The 22,557-nt window shown below is 57.5% G+C and overlaps 1 protein-coding gene across 1 annotated transcript in view; it reads right to left on the bottom strand.

Moving 5' to 3' along the window:
- The window catches only part of LOC117644702 (zwei Ig domain protein zig-8-like), a 46,426-nt gene extending 24,887 nt beyond the window's left edge, over positions 1 to 21,539 (bottom strand). The window contains exons 1-2 of the mRNA XM_034384315.1: positions 21,521 to 21,539; positions 21,014 to 21,336 (exon numbers count right to left, since the gene is read on the bottom strand). Of these exons, the coding sequence (XP_034240206.1) occupies positions 21,014 to 21,336; positions 21,521 to 21,539 (342 nt within the window). The remainder of the gene's footprint in view (positions 1 to 21,013; positions 21,337 to 21,520) is intronic.
- Positions 21,540 to 22,557: the final 1,018 nt, after the last annotated feature.

Genomic DNA, 22,557 nt, shown 5'->3' with positions numbered 1-22,557 from the left:
CACACTCACACAAACACACCCAGACGGACACTCTCTCACTCTCTCTCTCTCTCTCTCTCTCTCTCTCTCTCTCACACACACACACACACACACACACACACACACACACACACACACACACACACACACACACACACACGGCCTGCCTGCATCTTTGTGCCGCCCCCCTCAGCGTCTGGATGTGACACAATAGCTCTTGATTGTAATATCGTCTTGGATTGCCCACCTCCCTCCTCGGCTTGATTCGGCCGGCACTGCTCTGGCTTAATGCGACCCCCCCAAGTTGGCTACATGCTTCGAGGAAGCACTGCTGGCGCTGCAGTCGCTGTAGTTGGCCGTGTTTTCGTGCCCTCATCTCGATAAAAGTGTCTGGCATTGCGATCGCGATGATAAGAGGACACAAAGGTGGAGCCGGAAACCGCGCAAACTTCTCAATCACGCTTTCGAGTTGGCGGCGGCGCTTCCGGTGCAGCGACAGCCTGACAGTGCAGCGGACTCGCTCTGTCTCTCTCGCTCTCGTGGGGCCTTCCCTATAGGTGCGAGAGAGACAGACTGCTGCTGGCCGCGCGACGGGGGCAGCCGGCCCACCAAGAAGGCAAGGAAGGGAGGGGGTCGATTTCCGATTTCGGGGACCCAACTTTGGTCCCGTGTTTTGGTTTCCTTCTTGGATGGCCGTCGGGTTGGGAAAGGGGCGGGGGGACGTCTGTGACCTAAACGGTCTGTAAGTCGAGGGGGCGGCGGGCTGCAGGCTGATTCCGAACGACGGATGACAGAGAGAGGGAGAGAGAGATAGGGAGAGAGAGAGAGGGAGAGAGAGAGAGAGAGAGAGGGAGAGAGAAGGGAAGAGCTCGGAATATTTGTCGGCAGATAGGTTCCTGACGGGAACTACTGCGAATGAGAACACAGGTCTCGTTCCATTACTACCCCCTCCCCTCCATTTGGCATTCGGAGACCCCCTCCCCTCCCCTACTTTCCATTTCCGTCACACGTCACGGCCAGACGAACACGCCTCGAGGAGCAATGCATTTTCACCTCCCGTTTAGCGAGTCCGTCATTGCGTCGGCACTGCCTCGGCAAAAACCCGAACCCCGTCAGCCTCCGCTCCTCAAGCTCCCCCCCCCCCTTTTCCAACCCCCCGCCGCGCCGCGACGAAGACAAAACACATTCGGTCCCTTGGCAACCTGCCCTGCCTGCGCTATGAGAAATATAGAGGCACACACAAGGGTGGGTGCAGTGCCCACCACACACTGTGGCGGCGGCGAGGTTCAGATATTGCGTGCCCCCCCCCCTCTCCAGCGGTTCAACGTTCGGTATGGGAGAGCCAGGCCGGAGATATTTCTACTCATTTCGTGGACCCGTTTCATTTGTTTTCCCTACGACTCGCTGGGGTTCGCCCCGTCATGCAATGTCTGGCGCAACGGTACACACACACACACACACACACACACACACACACACACACACAGAGCGACGCGTTTGTATTTACTTATTACAAGGGCGGTGTGCGGCTACGGTGCCCACGGCCTACAGGAGGTCGGGAGCGTAAAAGGAAAAGTGTTGTCCTTTGCTTTGACAGAGAGCAGTGCTGCTGCAAAACCCCCGGCCTGCTCCATCCACCAGAAATGAAAGGGAAAAAAAGGAAAGCCAGTCGTCTTTACACGAAAATAAAGATAAAAGAGGCGGACAAAAACAAAAGCGAAAACAAAACAAGATGCAGGCGTTGGTGGCACGGCAAGGTTCGTGAAAAAAAAAGCCTACAAGTAAGCCACATCAAAATTAAATCACAGACGCGCCAGGCCAAAAACAATAACAAAAACAACAAACCGAAATCAGTGGCAATCGCACGACAGTAAGGGGAAAAACGGTGACAAAAAAATAAATAAAATAAAAAATGAAACAAAAGAGGAAATATCACATCTGCCGTCATTCGGAGATCTCCCCCCCCCCCCCCCCCCAGACATGCCTCACATTTTTCCATCTCTGTGCGTCGAATCTGCATAACGCTATCACCGGCATTTTCATCATCGGACACCCGATAGCGGCAACACGTGCACCAGCCCCGTGGGGGTGACGGACAGACAGACAGACAGACAGAAAGACAGACAGACAGACAAACGGGAGCAGGCAGCAGCTTATTTGGAGAGAAAGGTGAAATAATATATTCCGTATATCGAAATTTTATGCGCAGCCAAACTCGGCGCCACATCGCCACGAAGCACTAGCCGAGCGAGACGGGGAGTCAAAACGGTGCGGGCGAGCAGTCCGCCCTTCGCGCAGAGAGAGGGAGAGAGAGAGAGGGAGAGAGAGAGAGAGAGAGAGAGAGAGAGAGAGAGAGAGAGAGAGAGAGAGAGAGAGAGAGAGAGAGAGAGAGAGAGAGAGGGGCCACTATACTGCTCTGCATGCTGCTTATCGCATTCCGAGGTGGGAATGCAAGGAGGGAGGGCCTGCGTATCTCAGTCAGGGTGTCTCGGAAAAGGCGGCCCGGCTCGGACCAATTACAGTGCAGGAAATTGAGCTGGATTTCCGTCAATATTAGTCTTTTCCTCGCTCTCCCTTGTTGTTGTTTTAATTTTTTTTTTCTCACTGGCGGGGCGACTCCGCCGCGGCGTGGCATGAGTGGCGGCCTGATTGGAAAACACAGAAGGCTGAGGCACTGTGAATGCGCCGCCGCACGGCTCTCCAGTGGAGTCTCCACCTCAAAGGCAGCGACCGCCTCGCCGCGGAGCACCGCGCAACCAGCCACCACACCGTACGCGGAACCGCGCGCCTGGCCGGCACTGGCTGGGCGAACCAGGCGAACCACAGCAGGACACTGCACAGTGGGCCAGAAGACCGGTGGAGGCGGCCGAAACTCTAGACGCGTTTTGAGCTCCAGATTCACTAAATGGGCCCCGAACCAAACGTGTGACCCCACCAATGGATTCCTCGTTCAGAGAGGAATCCATTGGTGGGGTCACACGTTCGGTTCGAGTCCCATTTAGCGACTCTGGAGCTAAAAACGCGTCTAGAGTTTTGGCCGCCTCCACCGGTCTTCTGGCCCACTGTGCACTGCGTTCTGCTCTCCCGTGAGCGCCATTTGTAACTCTTGTAACTCGGCACCGCATCCCGCCTTCGGTCTTCGCGGCGGGGCGGGGCGGGGCGGGCGCGGAGACGAAAGGCACACAGACGAGGCGCCACCTGCCGGGGGAATCATAAACCACGGTTACACTATTCCGAACAAAACAAACAACACTATTTTCCGGTGTGTCAACACTCCGCGCGGAGACGGTAACCCACGCGGCCCTTCCGAGCGCCCTTCGGCCCCTGGCGGACAAGTCGTCCATTTTTGCCGGTTTTATTACCGAAGATTGGAGACGCCCACGGGCCCGGGGCTGCGTTGATGCTGTTAGTGAGGACCTGTTTGTCAATATGCTTTCCATCGAAACAAAATGAGTTTCCAAAGAGGGCTCAGTGCTACTGCCTGGAGGAAATAAGCCGGGCAAGGTACGCCCCGCCCCGCCCCGCCCCGCCCCGGCTGCTGCTTGCACCTCAAACACTCGGCCCTGATGAGATTCGCAGTCCTTTGCCGAGACGGCCGGGGAAAAAAACGCCGCCAGCGGCGGGAGTCGAACCGAGGACCATTCGCTCCGCAGGCACTTGCGCAGCCCACTGCGCCATCGCGGCTCTCAGTCTCGCGGTGAACCTCTTGAACGCCGCCCTACCTCTCCGGCGCACTGATTGACCCGACGAAAATTTCGCCACCATTAATTAACTTCCAAACCAGGAGTGTAACACGATTTCCCCTCATTTGCCAAGGCTTGAGTGGAAAAGGGGGGGGGGGCACTCATTGGCTGCGGGGGGAGAGAGAGGGAGGGAGAGAAAGAGAGAGAGGGGTTGGAGAGCTCTGTGTGAGGGAGAGGGCGGGTAATGGGCACAGAACCCCCAGGCTGGCAGGCAGGCGCGCGGGGCGGGGCGGGGCGCGCGCGGCTCGGTGGGGTAGTTCTGCGAAAGGGGTTGAGGTGGCGATAGTGCTAAACAGGCGAGGCATCCGGACGACAACAAGAAAACTTCCTTCCTTGTTTAGTTCGTCACGCCGCGTGGCGCCGCGTGCGTGACGGGTCACTCGACGTGCCGCTTGACGAGTCACGCCGAGAAACGGAATGAATTCGTAAAAATATTTACAAGTGAAAGGTGCGCACGCAATGCTTGCGCCTTCACGCGCCACGTTGTCGCAGAATGAAAATGCCTCTTTCTCTCCTTTCCCCTCCCTTTCCTGCGTACTTCTGCTTCAAAAAAAAAAGGAGGAATGAATGAGAGAAATGTTGCTGTTATTGTTTCGTTAGGAAGGATGCACACGGATCCAATTTGCCACATCTTGGCAAATGCGTGTGCCCCGCGGCCCGCCCCGGGTCACTCCCCCCCCCCCTCCCTTTCCGACTCACTTCCTTATCTTTCTCTTAGCCTCCTGGCCGAGAAAGCGAAATTTTTATAGTCGCTTTTCGTGTGTTTTTCCTTTCTTGAGGTCCCAACTTTTTTTTTGTTCCCTGCCGGCGTCTCTCTCCTTCTCTCTCTCGCTCTCTTTTTCGGCCAGCCGTCTCCTCCTGCCCAACCCGAAACGTTTAATAAAGCACCTCTCTTATCGTGGAGGGGAAGGCTGTATGGTCCCGTGGAGACGGAGTGATGGTGGAAAAAAGGGGGGGGGGCACCTAAATTGCCGTTCGAGACTGAGGGGTTACTTACAGGGCACCGTTCATATCGATAGCGGCATTATGGACAGCGAAGCAGCGAAGGTGGAAGTGAGTAAGCAAAGAGCGCCACTTTCGGAGCGTTTACCCGCCGATTCTGATTATAGATAAACCTGCCATGAATCACTGTGTTCCATCTACATCGCCTATCGGTTGCCCACGGCACGGGCTTGCCTACGGGCCACCCGCGCCGCGCGCACCGCCGCGGGCGACGGAGGGGGAGGGGGGCGCCTCCCCAGGCTAGTGCTGCTGGATTCAGTTTCGACGTTACTTCCAGCGAGCCAAACGGTGGGTTCGTTTTCCCGGCACGCATAGGGAAACAAACCGTGTGTCGAATAACACGGGGCGCGACCGCCCGCCCGCGTTCACGGCAGCAGCCTGTCCGAACATGACACGGTCCTTTTGGGGAGTTTTTTGGGGGAGTCCGATGCTGGAAATGCAAGCTTTCTGAATGCCTTCCGGCCTGGATAAGAATAGTGTGAGGAAAATAGAAGATGAGGAGGGGGAGGGACACAGTCACGGACAGTTGGGTTGCCGCCGCCGTCGCAAAGTTGGCCACAGCCGTTCGAAAACTTCTCCCCCGGACACTCTGGTGTGAGCTGTGAGCGTGGGGGGAGGGGGGGGGGCCTCTGCGGCGGTGGGGAGGGGGTGGGGGTTAAGGGGCTTTGTTTCTTGTTTGGAATAACCCTAATTAAAAGGCTGTGGGCCACGCCGCCATGCCTACACTGTACAGGACACTCGGAATGCAACTTGCCACTGTCCGTGTCGTGCTGCCGCGCCACGCGAAAAAAAAAGAGTGACAAAAAGTAAGAGGAAGACACTGACAGCGGCCTACGCTTATAGCCTGCAGCTCTAAGCTCCCCCTCCCCTCCGCTATTTTTCCACCGCCCCTCCGCAGCTCCGCGGCCACGCCGTCATCCCCCTGAGCTCTTCCTTGCTACAACTGCGGTGGCGTCACCGCCATTTTTCCACTTTTCATTTTTTTTATTTTTTCGAAAGTTCGCGCCGCGCGCCGCCAAGCGGAGCCAAGCGGAGGCCAGGCCGTTTGCGGCGCGTTTGTGATTCTGGCTTTCTGGCTCGGCGGCGTGCATTGCGGCCGTGCAGTGCGACGGAGACAGAGCGACCAGAGCGCTGTTCGGAGTCATCAGCCCGCAGAAGGGGCGACTTGGAAAGTGGGCCGCCTGGCGCACGGTGGGCCAGAAGACCGGTGGAGCCGGACAAAACTCGAGACGCGTCTCGAGCTCCAGAGTCGCTGAACAGGACTCGAAGCGAACGTGTGACCCCACCAATGGATTGCTCTCCGAACGAGGAATCCATTGGTGGGGTCACACGTTCGGTTCGAGTCCTGTTCAGCGACTCTGGAGCTCAAAACGCGTCTCGAGTTTTGGCCGCCTGCGCCGGTCTTCTGGCCCGTCTTGCTCGTCGGTGCTCCTGTCTCTCTCGCACTTACGCGGCAGCGCGTCAACCCGCCGCCGCGGTGCTACCCGCGATTTGAGACACGCGCCCAAAATTAAAGTGTAATGAGGAAACCCGCTGCGCGTGGCGGCAAAAATTAAAACCGGGGGGGGGGGGCGCTTCACTGCTCCCGGCGCGTCTTGTTCAAACAGCGTGGGAGAGTGAAAACAACAACATCAGAAACAACTAGAAAATAGCCGCCTTCTGAAGACATGTCTCCCTCCCCCTCCTACCTTCGACCGGAGTGAACGACGAGGTGGGATTTGCCTCGGCGAAAGTTGTCCTCGAAACAATTGCTGCGCCCGCCACACTGGAAGCTCGAAGCTCGAAGCTCGGGGGATCGATCATGGAGGCGTCGCTAGCCAGACTCGGTCCCCAGTGCCGCGTCGCGCGTCGCGCCAATGTTTACCGACCGTTTACGTGTTCGGCCGAGCCGAGGCACCGGGGACAGAGAAAGAGAGAGAGACAGAGAGCGAGCGAGAAAGTCTGGAAAGCGCGAGGCTCTCACTTTGATTCGGCGGGAAAGGTCACTGGTTATGGCCAAAGTTGGTTTGCCTATTTACGGGGAATTGAGTGCGCCCCACGAACGGTGCGAGAGAGACAGAGCGAGGCCCCCAGGTGAGGGTGAGGTTCAGCCGGCCGCGTGGTGCGCCGGAGAGCCTCGTCCTCACAGTGTTGCCACAGGGAGCCAAAAATTCAGTGAGTGTCATTGCCCCTCAGCTTGCCTCAGTGCCAACTTCCCGAAGGCTTTGCCTGTTCGGCAGGCCCCGGTTGGCCACCCTTACTACACAGGTACGCGGTGGGAGTTTTCGGCCACACATGTGGCAGCACTGCGCCAAAGGCGTACGGCGTGCAGGTTCGGGGCCTTGTTTGCCGGGCCGCGGTCGCGGTCTCGGGAGGCCCGGCCGATGGATGGCACGGAGGCCTCTGCGAGGCCTCTGCCCGCGCGGCGGCGTGGCCGAGGCCGAGGCCGTGGCGGGGCGGGGAGAAGCCAAGCCAGCCACCGTTAGCCCACGTTACATTAGCGTGATGGACGATGCCAATTTCGAGGCCGCGAGGGAGGAGGCCGTGGAGGCCGTGCGGGCCTTGGCCGTCGTGGGCGCGGTGGCGGCGTGCGGCTGCGTGCGGGGAGCACGCCGTGACGCGCGCAGCTCGGCGCAGCTCGGCGCAGCATCCGGGAGGAGACCGCGAAGCTTCTGCTGCTCCAGGACGCTCGCTCCCCCGCTTTCGGACGCCGCGGCGGAGTGCGCCGATTTGTCCTCCAGCCACCGAAAGGGGATTCGCGGCGGCAAATAAGACTCCCCCCCCCATTCGCACCCCCACCACTGCGACAACCCCCACCCCCCTCCGCCACGGCACCGTAATAATTTCGTTTCCATTCAACGACCGACGCCCGGCCGACGCCCCTTTGTACGAGCGATACGTGCGGTCGTACGCGATCGCAGAGCCTTTACGCTCGCTCACACACACACGCACGCACACACACACACGCGCACACACACACACACACACACGCACGCACACACACACACGCACAAGTGCATGCTTACTAGCTCTCTCACACAGACACGTGCATGCACATGTGTTGCAGATCATGAATCACATGAGGCTGCATAATTCACGCCGAGCAAACTGCTTCGGTTCATGTTTTTGTGGCTGAGCGTGGAGGAGGGTGCCCCCGTCCCAACCACAGATGCAACAACAACAACAACAACACCTCTGACGGCCTGGCGGCGCCCTGGGCACCAGATGCCTGCGGCGAGGCTAGCTGCCCCACGCTTAGCCTCATTAACTGTTTTTCGATGGGTCCTATGAACAAAGACCGATGTCTTTTAGGTCGCTCAAACAAAGACCGATCTCCTTCGGGTCGCTCGAACAAAGACCGATCTCCATTTCGGCCGTTTCTGCATTCGCCGTTTCTTTATATTGTAGTTCTCGCAACAGACATCCAACTCAAACAATAGTTTGAAGGTTTTGTTCCTAATATATTAGAGAATGATCATCTTAAACTCATTTGTGTGAAATCAAAACGTAGAGATTGTTCTGGGACTTCAAAATGAACGCGTTGACAGGTTAGGAAATGGAGATCGGTCTTTGTTCGAGCGACCCAAAGGAGATCGGACTTTGTTCGAGCGACCCAAAGGACATCGGTCTTTGTTCATAGGGCCCATCGTTTTACTCTCAGTGGCCGCCCCGCCCCGCCCCGCCCCGCCCCGCCCCGCCGAGCTCGCCACCCATCTTCCGGCCGGGGCCTTACTCCCTCAATCGCCGTGACGTCATTGGCTAGCCAGCGAGCGGCCCTGCACTGGTTCGAAATCATTTTCGCCACAGCCACTACTACCATGACACCCAGAATAAAAACGTTTTCTTAAAAACTTTGATCCAAGACTATTTTTTAGCTTTGTCCTAAAAAAAAGTTGGTTAAAAATTGTATTTTTAAAAATGAAAAAAAAAAAAAATTCTTGATTAAAAAGTTATTTTTCGGGTGTATAGCATCACTACTACCACTGCCACTACACCGGCACCTCTGCCGAGCTTGACAAGGGATTGTCCCCATTAAGCGTCCCCAGGTGCGAGTCCGAATCCACACAGCACTTGCCGCCCAATGGAACTTGTTAACGGGAGGGATAGGACCGCGGGCACCATCGGCACTGCACTGCCAACACTGGCCGGCCGAGCAAAACTGCAAATAAATACGCGTGTGTGTGTGTGTGTGCCTGTCTGTGTGTGTTTGCGTCGTTTGAAGCGAGGGTAAGCGCTAGGTCTATGCGCAAACAACTGGCTTCGTTTGCGTGCATGGGGGTGTTCCAATGTTGTAATTCCCACCGACAGGCTCTCTGCGCGTGAGTGCGTGGGCGGTGTCTGTGTGTGTCTGTGTGTGTGTTGGAAGTGTTTCGGCGGAGGGCTGCATTGCAGCAGTTCCATCTCCCTGCAGATTGACGGTAAGTGGATGGGTTTGCGAGCGCGCGTCGATCCGGCCGGGTTCGTGTCCTGAGGTGTGCGTGCTCTCCCTCCCCCTCCCCTCTCCCTCCTGCCTGCGCACGTGCGTCATGGGTCTCTCCTCGTGAAATTTAACGGGCATCGGCGCCATTTAGGCCAACTGGCCGATAGCGGTGCCGGGGTACCGAAGCAGCAAGTCTCTCTACCTCTCTCTCTCTCTCTCTCTCTCTCTCTCTCTCTCTCTCTCTCTCTCTCTCTCTCTCTCTCTCTCTCTCTCTCTGTGTGTGTGTTTAGGTGTGTAGGGGGGGGGTGAGATTGGTGGGGTGCGAATTAGCTACGGGCGTTGACCAGCAACACGGCACCTGTCCGCCACTGCCGCCGCCCCTCCTCTCCACGCTGCCACGCCGCGCTGCGGACTGATTCCGAGAATCGTTTTCGTCGCTCTGTCTCCCTCGCACCGACAGGGGACGCCCCATGAGTGCGAGAGAGACAGCTGCCGCTGGTCCGCGCCGTGCTGTATTGGCCGGGCCACGCGGGCTACCTTGAGGCCCGGCTGCTGCACGCTGATTCCGAGCACAGCTCTGTCTCTGTCCCTCCCACATGGGGCGGCCGGCGAGTGCGAGAGGGACAGAGAGGCTCTCTTCGGGATCGGCCCACTGGTCAATAAGGCATTGACAGCGCACCGTGCGGGCCGAGTCGATTCTCCGTCCCATTGACTGACTGAGTGCCCCCCCCCCCGGTCGAGGGGAAACCGAACTCTAAACAGCTCTAATTGAGTGCGATGTCATGTCTGGCTGCCCCTGCTGCCGCCCCGCCCCGCCCCGCCCTGCCCTGCCCTGCCCCGCCCCGCCCCGCCCGCCCCGCCCCGCCCGTCAGCGCGCACCCCGATGCGGCGGGAGACAGGCAGCGCCCTGTGAGGTGCCGCTGCTTTTAAGTCGACAGCGTTCGTCTTGACGGCCGCGGTGCCGCGGGGGCGGCGCTGCACTGCCGAAAAGTCGGGCTGAAAGGCGACACACTGGAAAGTGGTGATGCGGGTCGACTTCGGGCGGCCACTGCGATAACCAGACCTGCTGATCGTACTCCCATTGGCTCTTCGCCGTCCACCGTGACGTCATCAAGTCCGTCGACGAGCGCACAGTGGGCCAGAAGACCGGTGGAGGCGGTCAAATCTTCAGACGCGTTTTGAGCTCCAGAGTCGTCAAGGCGAACCGAACGTGTGACCCCGGGGGTCCCCGAACGGGGAATCCATTGGTGGGGTCAAACGCTCGGTTCGAGTCCTGTTTAGCGACTCTGGAGCTCAAAACGCGTGCAGAGTTTCGGCCGCCCCGCCGGTCTTCTGGCACACTGTGAGGCGGTTACACGGGGAAATGACGTGGCTTTGGAACTTTGCACTTTCCAGTGCAAAGCAGTGGGGGCAACTGGCTCGGCTTATTGGCAAGGGAGCTTATAAACAAGGTTCGCAGTACAAAGAGCGCGGGAGAAATAAAACTGAAAAAATTAAGAAAGAAAAAGAAAGAAAAAGGATTGAACTCGGGTAAAGGAAGGGTCGGTGGCACAGCACGGAACTCCACTCCGGGGACACGACGACTGCCTGTGAATGAGTGTAACGAGGAAGAAATCAAATTACGGCCGCAGTCTCTCTCTGTCTCTCATAGGGTAAAGTGCCGAACATGGATCGGGGTACCAAACATGGATCATTTCTGTTTGGGGGTCTATATCTAAAGACCAGGTGGCCAGATTCTAAATTTCTGTCTTTCATTGCTTGGACTGACCCTTTGACTGTTCGATGTGAGTCTGACAAGTTTGCAACTGCGTCTCTCTACTCTGCAGGGTTGCGTTTAGAAAGACACCTAAAACAGGCCCCCGAAAATCGATGGAAAAATGACGTTCAAAAAGGAGATTTTTGCACCCCTGATTCTGGGCCAAGCAATCACCGCAGTCACTTCAAAATTTTTCATCGTGCACTTTAGACGGACTACTTTGATATTTTGGGACTACTGAATGCATACCTTACTTTGTGTCCAAACGCTGGTGGGGTGATCCATGATTGGACCACCCTAACCTAACCTTAGCAAAAATAGCCATATTTTCTTGTCCTAACAACTTCCACAGTATTCGAGCTAGAGGTACCATTATTGGTAGCCATATGACCAGTGAGGCAAACATCAACATAAGATTCAAAAATAGAAGTCAACCCATACTTAATTTCGATATAGAGAAGATTATTTAAAAAGTGATCCATGTTTGGTAACCTTACCCTACACTCGCCGACCCACAGGCACGTACTGCACGAGCGCACGCACACACGCACGCACACGCATCAACTCACACTCACTCTTTCTCTGTCTGCCTCCCTTCTCTCTCTCTCCCCCTCTCTCTCGTTTTGAATTTGGCAGGGATTGCGCGGGAGGGGGTCCGGGTCAAGGTCTGCGTTGTCTCTTGGCTCGCCGTAGCGCGCCTTGCGAGGAAGGCGACCACGAAATTTCATTAACAACAACATTTTTAATGAGAAGGGCAGAGCAGCTTCGTTTTATTGCCAGTGCTAAACTTGCCGAGGTTACGCTGCGCGTCTTGGCCCTGCGGACTCGTGCGTCGGTGTGGGTGTGTGGGTGTGAGTGAGTGCCTCGGTGTGGGTGTGTGGGTGTGAGTGAGCTGGCCGTGTCTGCTACTGGCCGCAAGGCTTGACAGCGAAACGGAACACTGAACACGGTAAAAATTATTACACGTAAAATAAAAAAGAATTTGTTGTGACAACGAAAATGCATGTTGATTTTGGGATAGCTAAAAAAAGTTGTTTGGCGCACTATCAATTTGTTGTCAGAACGAACATTTTGTTCTGACTACGAAACGATATCGTCAGGAGAACTAAATATTTTTAAAAAATTAATGTTTGTACTCCTGGCGAATTATTTGTCGTGAGAGCAAAGTGTTCGTTTTCACAACAAATTGATAGTACGCCTAACAACTTTTTTTTTGCTATCCCAAAATGAACATACATTATCGTTGCCACAACAAATTCTTTTTTCCCCTTTTTTCCTCACTGTAGAGCACATTTTTAGTCGGTGCACGACATCACTCCAGCAAATAAACTGTACGTTCCGGTCAGTCCGGTTCAATTCTTTTGACAGTGAAGAGGCTCGCCGCCGAAACTGCTTTCAAGAAAGTGAAATATGTAAATCGAAATTAAACGCGCAGGGCGCGCGCCTGAGAAAAGCACGTTAAACACCCCGCTCCCTTTTTTTTACTTCATTTCCATTACTCCACCCCTAATGATACACCCCCACTGATTTCCCCCTTCCTCCTCCCTCCTTCCGTGAGCACATGCAGTATAGTTGATTCCACAGGCGTGGGCCGCGAGTCGCTGGCCCGGCCCGTGTTGTTGTTGTTGTTGTTGGTTACGGTCTCGGACGCGACCCAAACCGAAGGCGGGCCGGGGAAAAAAGAGAGGGAAAATGAGTCTTCCGCGCAACCAAACGGCGCGGCCAACAACGCGATTAAAAGGAGATAAAAGGGAGAGTGAGAAGGCACGCCGGGCACGCCAGGCACGCCACCACCAGTCCAGGCGCGCCTTGCAGTGGTGTGGTTCGTGAAACCGCGGCGGAAAAGAAGAGTAATTTTGAATGAGCCAGAAAGAATTCTAGCTTTAGAGGAAATTTTTCAAAGAGCGGTTAGAAAAATTCGATCTGTTTGACGGCTTTTTTTCTTGCAGTGCACTGTTAATATCTTACGGTGAAGGGCTGCACCAACATTATGGTGGAGATTTTCTCCATAATACCAACGAAATTTGCCAAAATATCTAGAAGGTACAGTGAATTCTCAATGGTATGTTATGAAGTCAGCTGCACCACCATAATATGGAACATTTTCACCATAATATGGAAAATCTTCACTGTGCAACATTTAGAGTGTGGAAGTGAGCTCTGAAAGTGAGCCTTTCGCTCCCATGCGACGCAGCGGCCGTCCATACACGCCCGCGGTGTTCGCTCCATCTCCGTCTGCTAACAGAGCCATTGGCCGGTCGCTCTCCTCGCAACCCGAAGTAACGGGAAACGTAAATACTGTGATTGTACTATAACGACTATTATCCCAAATAAAAAGGATGTTTTTTAATTTCCCTTTTATTTCCTGGGCCGCCGGCCGTTGGGAGGATACACAGGTGCGCGTGGAATAAATGCAAATCAACTCTAATTGGCTTTGTGCGAGTGAGAGAAGGGTTGGGCGCGGGAGAGAGAGAGAGAGAGAGAGAGAGAGAGAGAGAGAGAGAGAGAGAGAGAGAGAGAGAGAGAGAGAGAGAGAGAGAGAGAGAGAGAGAGAGAGAGAGAGAGAGAGAGAGAGAGAGAGAGAGAGAGAGAGAGGCGAATAAGAAGGCAGCCACAAAGGGCCGGCAGGGCGAGCAGAGGGGCGGTCTCGCCCGGTCTTGGCGGCCCACGGCCCACGGGACGCGCCAGACGAGCAGGGGGAGCAACACAATTTCTCAGGGGAGCGATAAACACTCAAAATGCCGGACTCCGCAGCGCGGCATGATGATCCTCTCCCTCTGAGCAGTGTGCCAGTGTCCCTGAGAACCTGGGTGCCACGATCCCGGCTATCCACGTTGGGAGCAGCAATAATTTCAAGCCTCGTTTTGGACTTTATTTTAGATGAATTCGGAAATTTTTCGCTTTAGTTATGTTGAGTTCTTGGTTGGATTTTGTTTCGGAATTGTCTAAAACATTCCTGTTGGAATGCGTTTGGCTCGCGGTTCCCCACGACACGCAGCGAGCTGTGAGTCTGTGAGGCCGGCGGGGCTGAGGCCGGCTGGCGCGCTAGCGCCTGCGAGCGGCGAGGTAGGCAGCACGCCCCACCCCGAGGCCAGCGACTGGCCTACCTCGCCGGGCGGCCCAGAACAGCGCTACAAAAACGGGCGGGCGTTTTGGAATTTAATTTTTGTCGTTTTGCGGTGTGGTGGCCGTGGCTTAGTCCGGCGAGACAAGGCGAGCTCCACCTACACGCACTGTGCACCGTGATCCTCTTAGCGGTTTTCTTCGCCACAAGGATTACGACTCGCGATATCATCCCTGCTCATTTCCCACTAGCTTTGCACCTAATTCCGGCGGTGGTCCGGTTTCTTACGCGACCGCCTTGCCACGCCTTGCCCCGCCCCGCCACGCCCCGCCACGCCCGGGCCCGCAAAAATGGGGCACAAAGGGAAAAGGAGACAGGCGGCGATTATGCAGGCAATTAGAGGGCGAGCGGACAGCACAGACAGACAGACAGGCAGGGAGGCCAACTAAAGGTGCCGAACGGGCCCTCGGGAACTCCACCTTCTCGCCTGTAATTTTCCTTAACGGGATGTGTTAAGGCACAAGACCAAGGGACGGAGCGGCCGCCTCGGCAGTGCCCGCCGCCTGCCTGGCCTGCCTGGCCGCGCCCTGGCTGCCAGCCCTGGCTGTCCCGCTCGGCAAAAGTGTGTAGTTAAGGCCAGTGACGTCATTAGCAGGGGTGTTCCTCAGATGGCTAAGCGCGCGGGATGTCACTTACAACCTTAATTTAGAGCTCTTCTTAAGCATGCGCGCGCCGGTCGCCCGGGCAGCACCCTTCCCAACGTTTTCACCAAAGTCCACGAAATTAGTCCCTTTTCCCTCTTTCCCCTTTTTCCCCCCAGGAATGGCACAGTCGCCCAGCTCGTCTGACGCCTGTCTGCCAGCGTCGCGCCTGACCCAGATCCATCCAGATCCACCCAGATCAAGCCACTCGGCCGGGCTGGGCTGGCGCACCGTCGGGCCTGCATGGTTCATTAGCAGCGTCCTGATTGGTTCCGGCGCTGCCAACCTGACGAAAATTTCAAGGCGGACTGCAGGTGTCTCTCGAACAGCGCGCGACATGGCGAGACTGGGTTAGTTCAACCTGGACAAGTTGATCGTCTATTTTGCTGGAGTTTGCCGTTTTAGCGATCCCCACCGTTTTTGTCTCTGACCTCAAGTCGGCGAATCGTTTGCTGCCCGGGCCGCGGCCCCTTTTGGCGGGAGAAGGGTTGGACCGAAGGGCCAAGGGAGCCATCGGGCGTCCCGTGGGGCACGGCTGCCACGGCGGCCATGGCGGCCACGGGGGCACCTCCAACCCGACGGGGCCCGACGGGGCCCTCTGGTCGCTCGGCTTGCGGCGCTGCAGTGTTTGAAGCCCAGACCGCCGCCAAACTCCCAGGGCTTCCCCCTCCCCCTCCCCGCAGCAGGCAGATCGTCCACTGTAAAGCGGGCCGGCTCAGAGTGCACGTCAAAGGGCGCGCCGGGGAGACTGATTCCTTTTGTAGTCGGCCGACGAGAGAAAAAAAAGACGACTGGCTGCGCGGCTTGCATGCAGTGTGGTGGCAGCTTGCAGACCGCGCACTTGGGCTGGAGGACGCAGCCTGCTGGACTTTCCATTACACGCGCTGGAACGGCCGCGCGCGCACAGTGGGCCAGAAGACCGGTGGAGGCGGCCGAAACTCAAGGCGCGTTTTGAGCTCCAGAGTCGCTAAATGGGACTCGAACCGAACGTGAGACCCCATCAATGGATTCCTCGTTCGAAGAGCAATCCATTGGTGGGGTCAAACGTTCGGTTCGAGTCCCATTTAGCGACTCTGGAGCTCAAAACGGGTCGAGGGTTTTGGCCGCCTGCGTCGATCTTCTGGCCCACTGCGCCGCGGCGCCGCGGCCCCTAAGATCCCCCTCCATCGCGTTTGTCCGGCCGGTTTAAATTACAGAGCCGCCACGGCGCGGCCACGGCGGCGCGGCCAGGCCACTTAAGGATGGCCCAGGTGGTGCAGCAGCGCGGCACCGCGGCCGGCCGGCCTCGCGTCAACTAGATCATGGGCCAGCCCTCCGGCCAGCCCTCCGGCCAGCCCTCGGCCAGGGCGCTGCTTCCCGAAACTAACTTTCCGCTCGACATGGAGTGAAATATTTATGTCACCACATGGCGGGCCGGGCGGGCCATGGCCAGGGGTGGGCAATCTGGTAATGGTGGGCGAAACTCGAAAATCACCGCTAGATTTGTGTGCCGGGGTCAGAGGGCCGCGCCGTGCCTTGCCGGACGGCTCGGCCGGGGCGGGGTCGTCCCGCGCAGCGCGCAGCGGGGTTGTTTCGGATGATAGTTGCCGTCGGCGCCACAGGCATGGCCTGGCCTGGCCACCCCCCACCAGGCTCGTCCAGCAAAGTGGCCACCGCCTAGTCCACGCGGCCACCCGCATCACCGCGCCGTTAAAGAAACTGCAGGGCGGTGGCCGCGCCCACACTGCAAACCCACCCTGCAAACCCTGCAGACGAGAGGGAAGGTGTCGAGGACGTATTAAGGGCAATGCTCGGGCCCTTGGCGAGCACGGCGACGCGGCGCGCACCGCGACCATCAAAAGGCGACGGCGGGGGCCATCACCACATGGCGGGGCTGGCAGCCCCTCAAGCGAGAGCATGGGCGCAGCCATCCAATCTGGTGGGAGAAACGGTCCGCCTTGGCGCCGCGGAGAGAAGGGAGGAAGCAGCCCCCAAAATTAAAAGTGCTCAAAAATTTAAAAAAAAAATTGCAAACAAAAATGGCAGTGTGGACTTGAAGAAATTGCCGGCAACTGAACCTCCTCCGCGGTGGGCTGCGGTGAGCTGCGGGGCACACACAAAAGATGCTGATGTCTTCGACTTCTGGAAGGTGTTTGTCGTCTCCTTGTTATCGGCGGCTTAGTCGAGATCTGTCACTCAAACGCCACGCGCGCGGCCCAGGGCCAAGTCGGATGGATAAGGTGGCCCGGCGTCCCGCCGTCAGGCCGTCAGGCCCTCCGAGCGCTTCGGCTCGGCTTCGGCTCGGCTTCGGCTTCCCGTCGCGCGGCCTTCGGCTTTATTCGGCTCCGTCCGATTCGCCGAGAGAGAGAAAGAGAGCCTCCGGGTGCCTCTTCCTTTTCTGGTTCGCAAACTCGACCCGGCCGAGCGGGCTAGGCCGGGCGGGCCTGCTACCGGCGGACCTGGCGGGCCTCTAAGTCTCATCCATCACACGTGTCCCTAAGCCTCCCCCCGTTCGGATCCAACACGCGAAGCGCGGAGCGGCAAGAGCCCTCCACCACCAAGAGGCCCGTCTCGCAGGCCAAACCGCACTGTGAGCTCATGGGGTGCAACCATCGCCTGGTGAAACCATCCCCCAGGTGTTGCCCTCACTCTAAATGTTGTACAGTAAAGATTCTCCATATTATGGTGAAAATGTTCTATACTATGGTGGTGCGGCTGACTTCGTAGCATACCATTCAGAATTCACTGTGCCTTATAGATATTTTGACGAATTTCGTTGGTATTATGGAGAAAATCTCCACCATATTATGTTGGTGCAGCCTTTCACCGTAAGACATTTACTGTGCTATTTCTGGTACGCTCCAGTTTCCCCGGCCTTCCCTCGTTTGCTCATCCGGACAGCCAATCATGCGTTCCAGGTTCCGGACGGAGTCCCGAGTCCAGAAGGTCCATAAAGAGGCGAGGATGGGCCGTGGCAATGACCCGTTCCACACACGCGGCGCTCTCTCTCTCTCTCTCTCTCTTTCTCGTTGATTCTTCGTTTCTCTCGCTCTCAGCCGTCAGGGCCCGCTGTGAGCCCTTCCGCACACAAAACGCACGACTGCCGGCCGGACAAATCACCGCAGCTCTCTCTCTCTCTCTCTCTCTCTCTCTGACCCACAGCGATCGAATCGTCAGAGTCCGGTATGTCACATTTTTACAGCTTTACTTCGAGTGGCTCCTCTACTAGCACCAGGTACACGGAAGCCCACGCCGTGAATTGAAATGTGAGGAAATGCCACTTTTCCCTCTGCGCCACGCCAACGAAAGAAACAACAACAACTAGATCGACAGCCAGGTTTGTCCAGCACGTTGCGGCAGCAACTCCAGGACTCCAGCAGGACGTGATGAAGTGCGCGCAAGCGGCCCAAGCCCTGGAGTGGCGCTCAAGTTGGCCTGAGCATGGGTTCGAATACCGCGACCTGCTTTTGCGCCCCCACCCCCTTTCCGCCTTTTCTGTTCCAGTGTGCCAGCCTTCTGTTCCAGCCTTTGCCGCCGTCTTTGGCGTTGTACTTGTGCAACTCGCGCAGCTCGCGCAGCGGCCGTACACGGAGCGAGGGAGTAACGTGGTCCGACAACACATCTGCAAACAACGCCTCAATCCGCCGTTCTTATGAGCCAGTCCGAAGACACACTGCTCTGACTGCCTTTAACTTTTCAGCCCCGGCGTCTCCCTTCTCTCTCTCTCTCTCTCTCTCTCTCTCTCTCTCTCTCTCTCTCTCTCTCTCTCTCTCTCTCTCTCCCTCCCTTTCTCTCTCTCGTTCAGATTTTCATTCAAAGTACGTCACGTGCATCTGCACAAAATCTGTCGTGTCTCGTGCAACGTGAAATTTCGTGCGAACTCGCGAGATATTGCGTTTACATCCTCTCTTTGCTGCGCTCGGCTCCGCACAGTGGGCCAGAAGACCGGTGGAGGTCTTCTGCGTTTTGAGGTCCCGCACTGCAATGCTAGTGGTAAGTTTACTTGCCACGAATTTGGCAATCCGTTTTGAATGCCAAAACTTGGCAAGCTTGGCCCGGAAATACTCCCCAACTTGCCAATATTTGGCAAGCTTATGAAGAGGGCCGACCAAAGCTTGCCAAATTTTGGCATTCAAAGCGGCTTGCCAAATTTGTGGCAAGCAAACTTACCACTGGCTTTGCAGTGCGAGTCGCTGAACAGGACTCGAAGTAAACGTGTGACCCCACCAATGGATTCCACGTCCGGAGAGCAATCCATTGGTCGGGTCACACGTTAGGTTCGAGTCCCATTTAGAGCTCGAAACGCGTTTAGAGTTTTGTCCGCCTCCACTGGTCTTCTGGCCCACTGTGCTCCGCTTGCCTCGGTGAATAATGTGTGTCCGGCTTGATCAACAGCGTCTTTGTGCGCGCGAGCACCTTATTAGATCGACGGACAAACAAAAAGGGGAGAGGGGGGAGGGAGGGAGAGGAGGAGGACAAAGAGCAAGTTGTTTAATGCAGAGAGACTGGAGAGCGCCTCTCTTAACTTCGTCGTGTTCTCAGAGCTATAATTCTGCCGGCACGCCGCGGGAGAGGCACGGCACCGGCTTTTGTGTTTGCCTGCAGTGTGGCGGCTGGCTGTGGCTGCCTGTGGCTGCCTGGCTGCTCACCATCCAGCCCTATCATGCACGTCAACTTTCAGCGGCTCCAGCCCGCCTCGCCTCAGCGGCACCGCCCAACGCGACGCCTCACAGTACAGGAGGATATAGACTGGAGCGCTAACGTCCTATGCTTCTCCACAGGCCAGCGCGCGACTGCTAAATTGCCCCCCATAAAACTGTACCTGCGCGATCCTCGAGTCTCGAGTAGTCTTCGGGTGTTTCCGACGTCATTCGGCGACACTTCGGGTGTGCTGGCGGGCTCCAGGTGGCACGAAGGCTGCCCCGCTACGCACCCCCCACCCCCGGAGATGCACCGAGACCAGCCGAAGAGGACCCGAAGACTACTCGAGCTTTCGGACGCGCTGGCCACGTCCGAAAACGGCGGCGCGCCCGTAATGGGCTCTTTAGCGCTCCAGTCTATATCCTCCTGTCCTCACAGTGGGCCAGGAGACCGGCGACGGCGGCCCAAACTCTAGGCGCGTTATGAGCTCCAGAGTCGCTAAATGGGAATCGAACCCAACGTGTGACCCCACCAATGGATTGCTCTCCGAACGAGGAATCCATTGGTGGGGTCACACGTTCGGTTCGATTCATATTTAGCGACTCTGGAGCTTAAAACGCGTCCGGGGTTTTGACCGCCTCTACCGGACTTCTGGCCCACTGTGCACCGCCCAACGCGACGCCCAAGGTGGTCTAACGTCCCCATAGCAACAGGGTCTACATCTAGCTGCGCTAGCTCTGCCTGATTACCCCGGGCTTGGGGCTCAGCGCGGTGGCGTCGGAGTGGTCCGTGGCGCCGCGCGGCCGCGCAGCCAGCGCTGGAAATGTTCCATGTTATGCCTTTGAGCCGGGCAGCGAGGCCCGCCGGTTTACCCGGCCAAACAACCAGACCACCGTTACGTTGGATTAAATTTACACTTCCTCGTAAAAAAAAGCGGAAAAAAAAGAGAATATGAAAATTGCAACGTTCGCGGGGTTTTGAACTTACGATCTGTGATTTCCGGGCCTGGCGCGCTTCCTATTGGGCTACGCAGGGAGAGCGAGGTGGCCGGCTGCATTTTAAAGCGGCGGCGTGACGAGACGCACGAGCCACTGGGAAAGTGGGGCAAAACGGTGAAATTGAAATTTCGGCCAAGGACAAGCGGTCGCCGGGAGGGGCTTATGCGGTGTACTGGGCCCCGGGGGCGCCCTCCCCTCTCCTCCCCTCCCCCTCCCCCCCTCCCCTCCCTCCCCGCTCGGCCCATAATTGGCCCGGCGGTCCCGAACTGCGTCGCGCAGGAAAAAGAAATTGAAACGGGGTGGCGGAGTGAGACAGACAGGGATGGGAGATGGGAGTGGCGCAGGCGAGTGACAGAGAACGATAGAGAGGTGCAGCGCTGGTGGAGCGCGACGAGGAGACGTTCCACGGCGTGGATCAGAGAGAGAGAGAGCGAGAAAGAGAAAGAGAGGGAGGCAGCAGGTCAAGTAAGTCGACATCCCAGACGGGTCATCCGCGTCCTTCTGCCTAGCTCTGCATGCATAAGCGAGCGCCCCTTCCCGGCCACCACACTGCCTGGGCTATTTAGCGACCAGGAGTTTTAACTCGGCCGAGTTGGCCGGGGCCTCGGCCGGGGCGGGACTCGCAAAGTCAGAGCCACTACTTATTCGCACTCACGCGCCCCAGTCCGCCTCGCCGCGCCTCGCCGGAGAGACAGAGCGAGGCCATCCGCAGGGAAACATGAAAAGAAAGAGAGGGAGGAATGCCACTCACCGTCTTGTTGCCCAGGTTCTTGACTCTGCAGTTGAGGTAGGCCGTCTTGCCCAGCAGGGCCGTCACGTTCTTGGAGTGCGCGCGGTCCACGTAGGGCGCGTGCGGGTCCACCGTGGTGGGCGGCGGCGGCGGCGCGGGCACCGTCGTGGTGCCGGGGGTCGTCATCGGCGACGTGCTCGCCGTGGCGGCGGCCTCGCTGGCGCGCCGGAGGCCGTGGTCGTGGCCGTGGTCGTGGCCGTGGTCGGGCACCGTCACCTGCAGCGGCGGCGCCGCGGTGTTGAGCTGCTGCTGCTTCGTGTTCGGCTCCCGCTGCGCGCACCGCCCTGCAACAGAGAGACAGACTTAGCCACACCGCCGTGCAACCGAGACACAGACTTAGCCACACCGCCCTGCAACCGAGACACAGACTTAGCCACACCGCCGTGCAACCGAGACACAGACTTAGCCACACCGCCCTGCAACAGAGAGACAGACTTAGCCACACCGCCCTGCAACCGAGACACAGACTTAGCCACACCGCAGGCATTTCGGGGGCGTTTGCATGGTGGTGGAGACTGGCGCGTTAAAAGTGCCGCGGATTCACGGTGGCGCGGACCGCGCGGAACGCACCGCCCCTCATTTCGGATCCAGAGACCGGAGGATGTATCGCCGCGGGAACAGCGCTACAGAGCAGAACATTACAGTGGGGCGGCGGCGCGCCAAACTTTCTGCCTGGGCCGGCAAAGTGTTTTGACAAAGTGTTGTTGTTTTTGTTTGCATATTTATTCATTCCCGGCCGTCTTCGCACAGTTTGGCGCAATCACCGTCCTGGCCGGCAGGTGCGTGAATCATGCGAATCACCCTCGCCTCCGGGTCGCCGCCCCCGCCGCCCCATCGGCCCTCGCGGCCCCCGGCACTGCATACCGCCCTGCCAGTGTACCGCCGTGCCGGTGTACCGGTATCGGGGGTAAACTGATACCGCCAACAATGAAAACACACCGCTCCGCTGCTCCGCACAGTGCGGGCCAGAGGACCGGTAGAGGCGGTCCAAACTCGAGACGCGTTTTGAGCTCCAGAGTTGCTAAACAAGGACTCGAGCCAACCGGACCCCACCAATGGATTTCTCGTTCAGAGAGCAATCCAATGGTGGGGTCACACGTTCGGTTCGAGTCCCATTTAGCGACTCTGGAGACGCGTCCGAGATTTTGGCCCAACTGGTCCATTGCGCGCCACTCCGCCGCGTCGCAGCCTAGGCGCTCAGTTTCTTGCTCAGTTTAAGCGAGGCAGCGCCGATCATCCGCTCCGAGCATCACAATCAACAAAAGTGGACCCCCCTCCACCACTCCAGAGAAGGGAGTATCAATCTCTCGCGAGGAGAGGAAAAAGTGTCGCTGTTGTTTGACACCGCCGCCCGCCCGCCGCGGAGCAATGCGAGGCAATGCGAAGCATGCCGCTTGGGAGTCGCACAACCCCGCGGCGAACGCGGGCGTTCCAGTCGGCGGGCAACGAGGAAAACGGGTTGTGTTGTGTTTGCACCGCAAACACTCCACCAAGCATCTGGCAAC

The sequence above is a fragment of the Thrips palmi genome, unplaced genomic scaffold (genome assembly GCF_012932325.1).
Source record: "Thrips palmi isolate BJ-2018 unplaced genomic scaffold, TpBJ-2018v1 HiC_scaffold_18, whole genome shotgun sequence".
NCBI classification, from domain to species: domain Eukaryota; kingdom Metazoa; phylum Arthropoda; class Insecta; order Thysanoptera; family Thripidae; genus Thrips; species Thrips palmi.
Note: the sequence above shows the minus strand (reverse complement) of the source record. Positions and strands in the feature narration are given on the sequence as shown.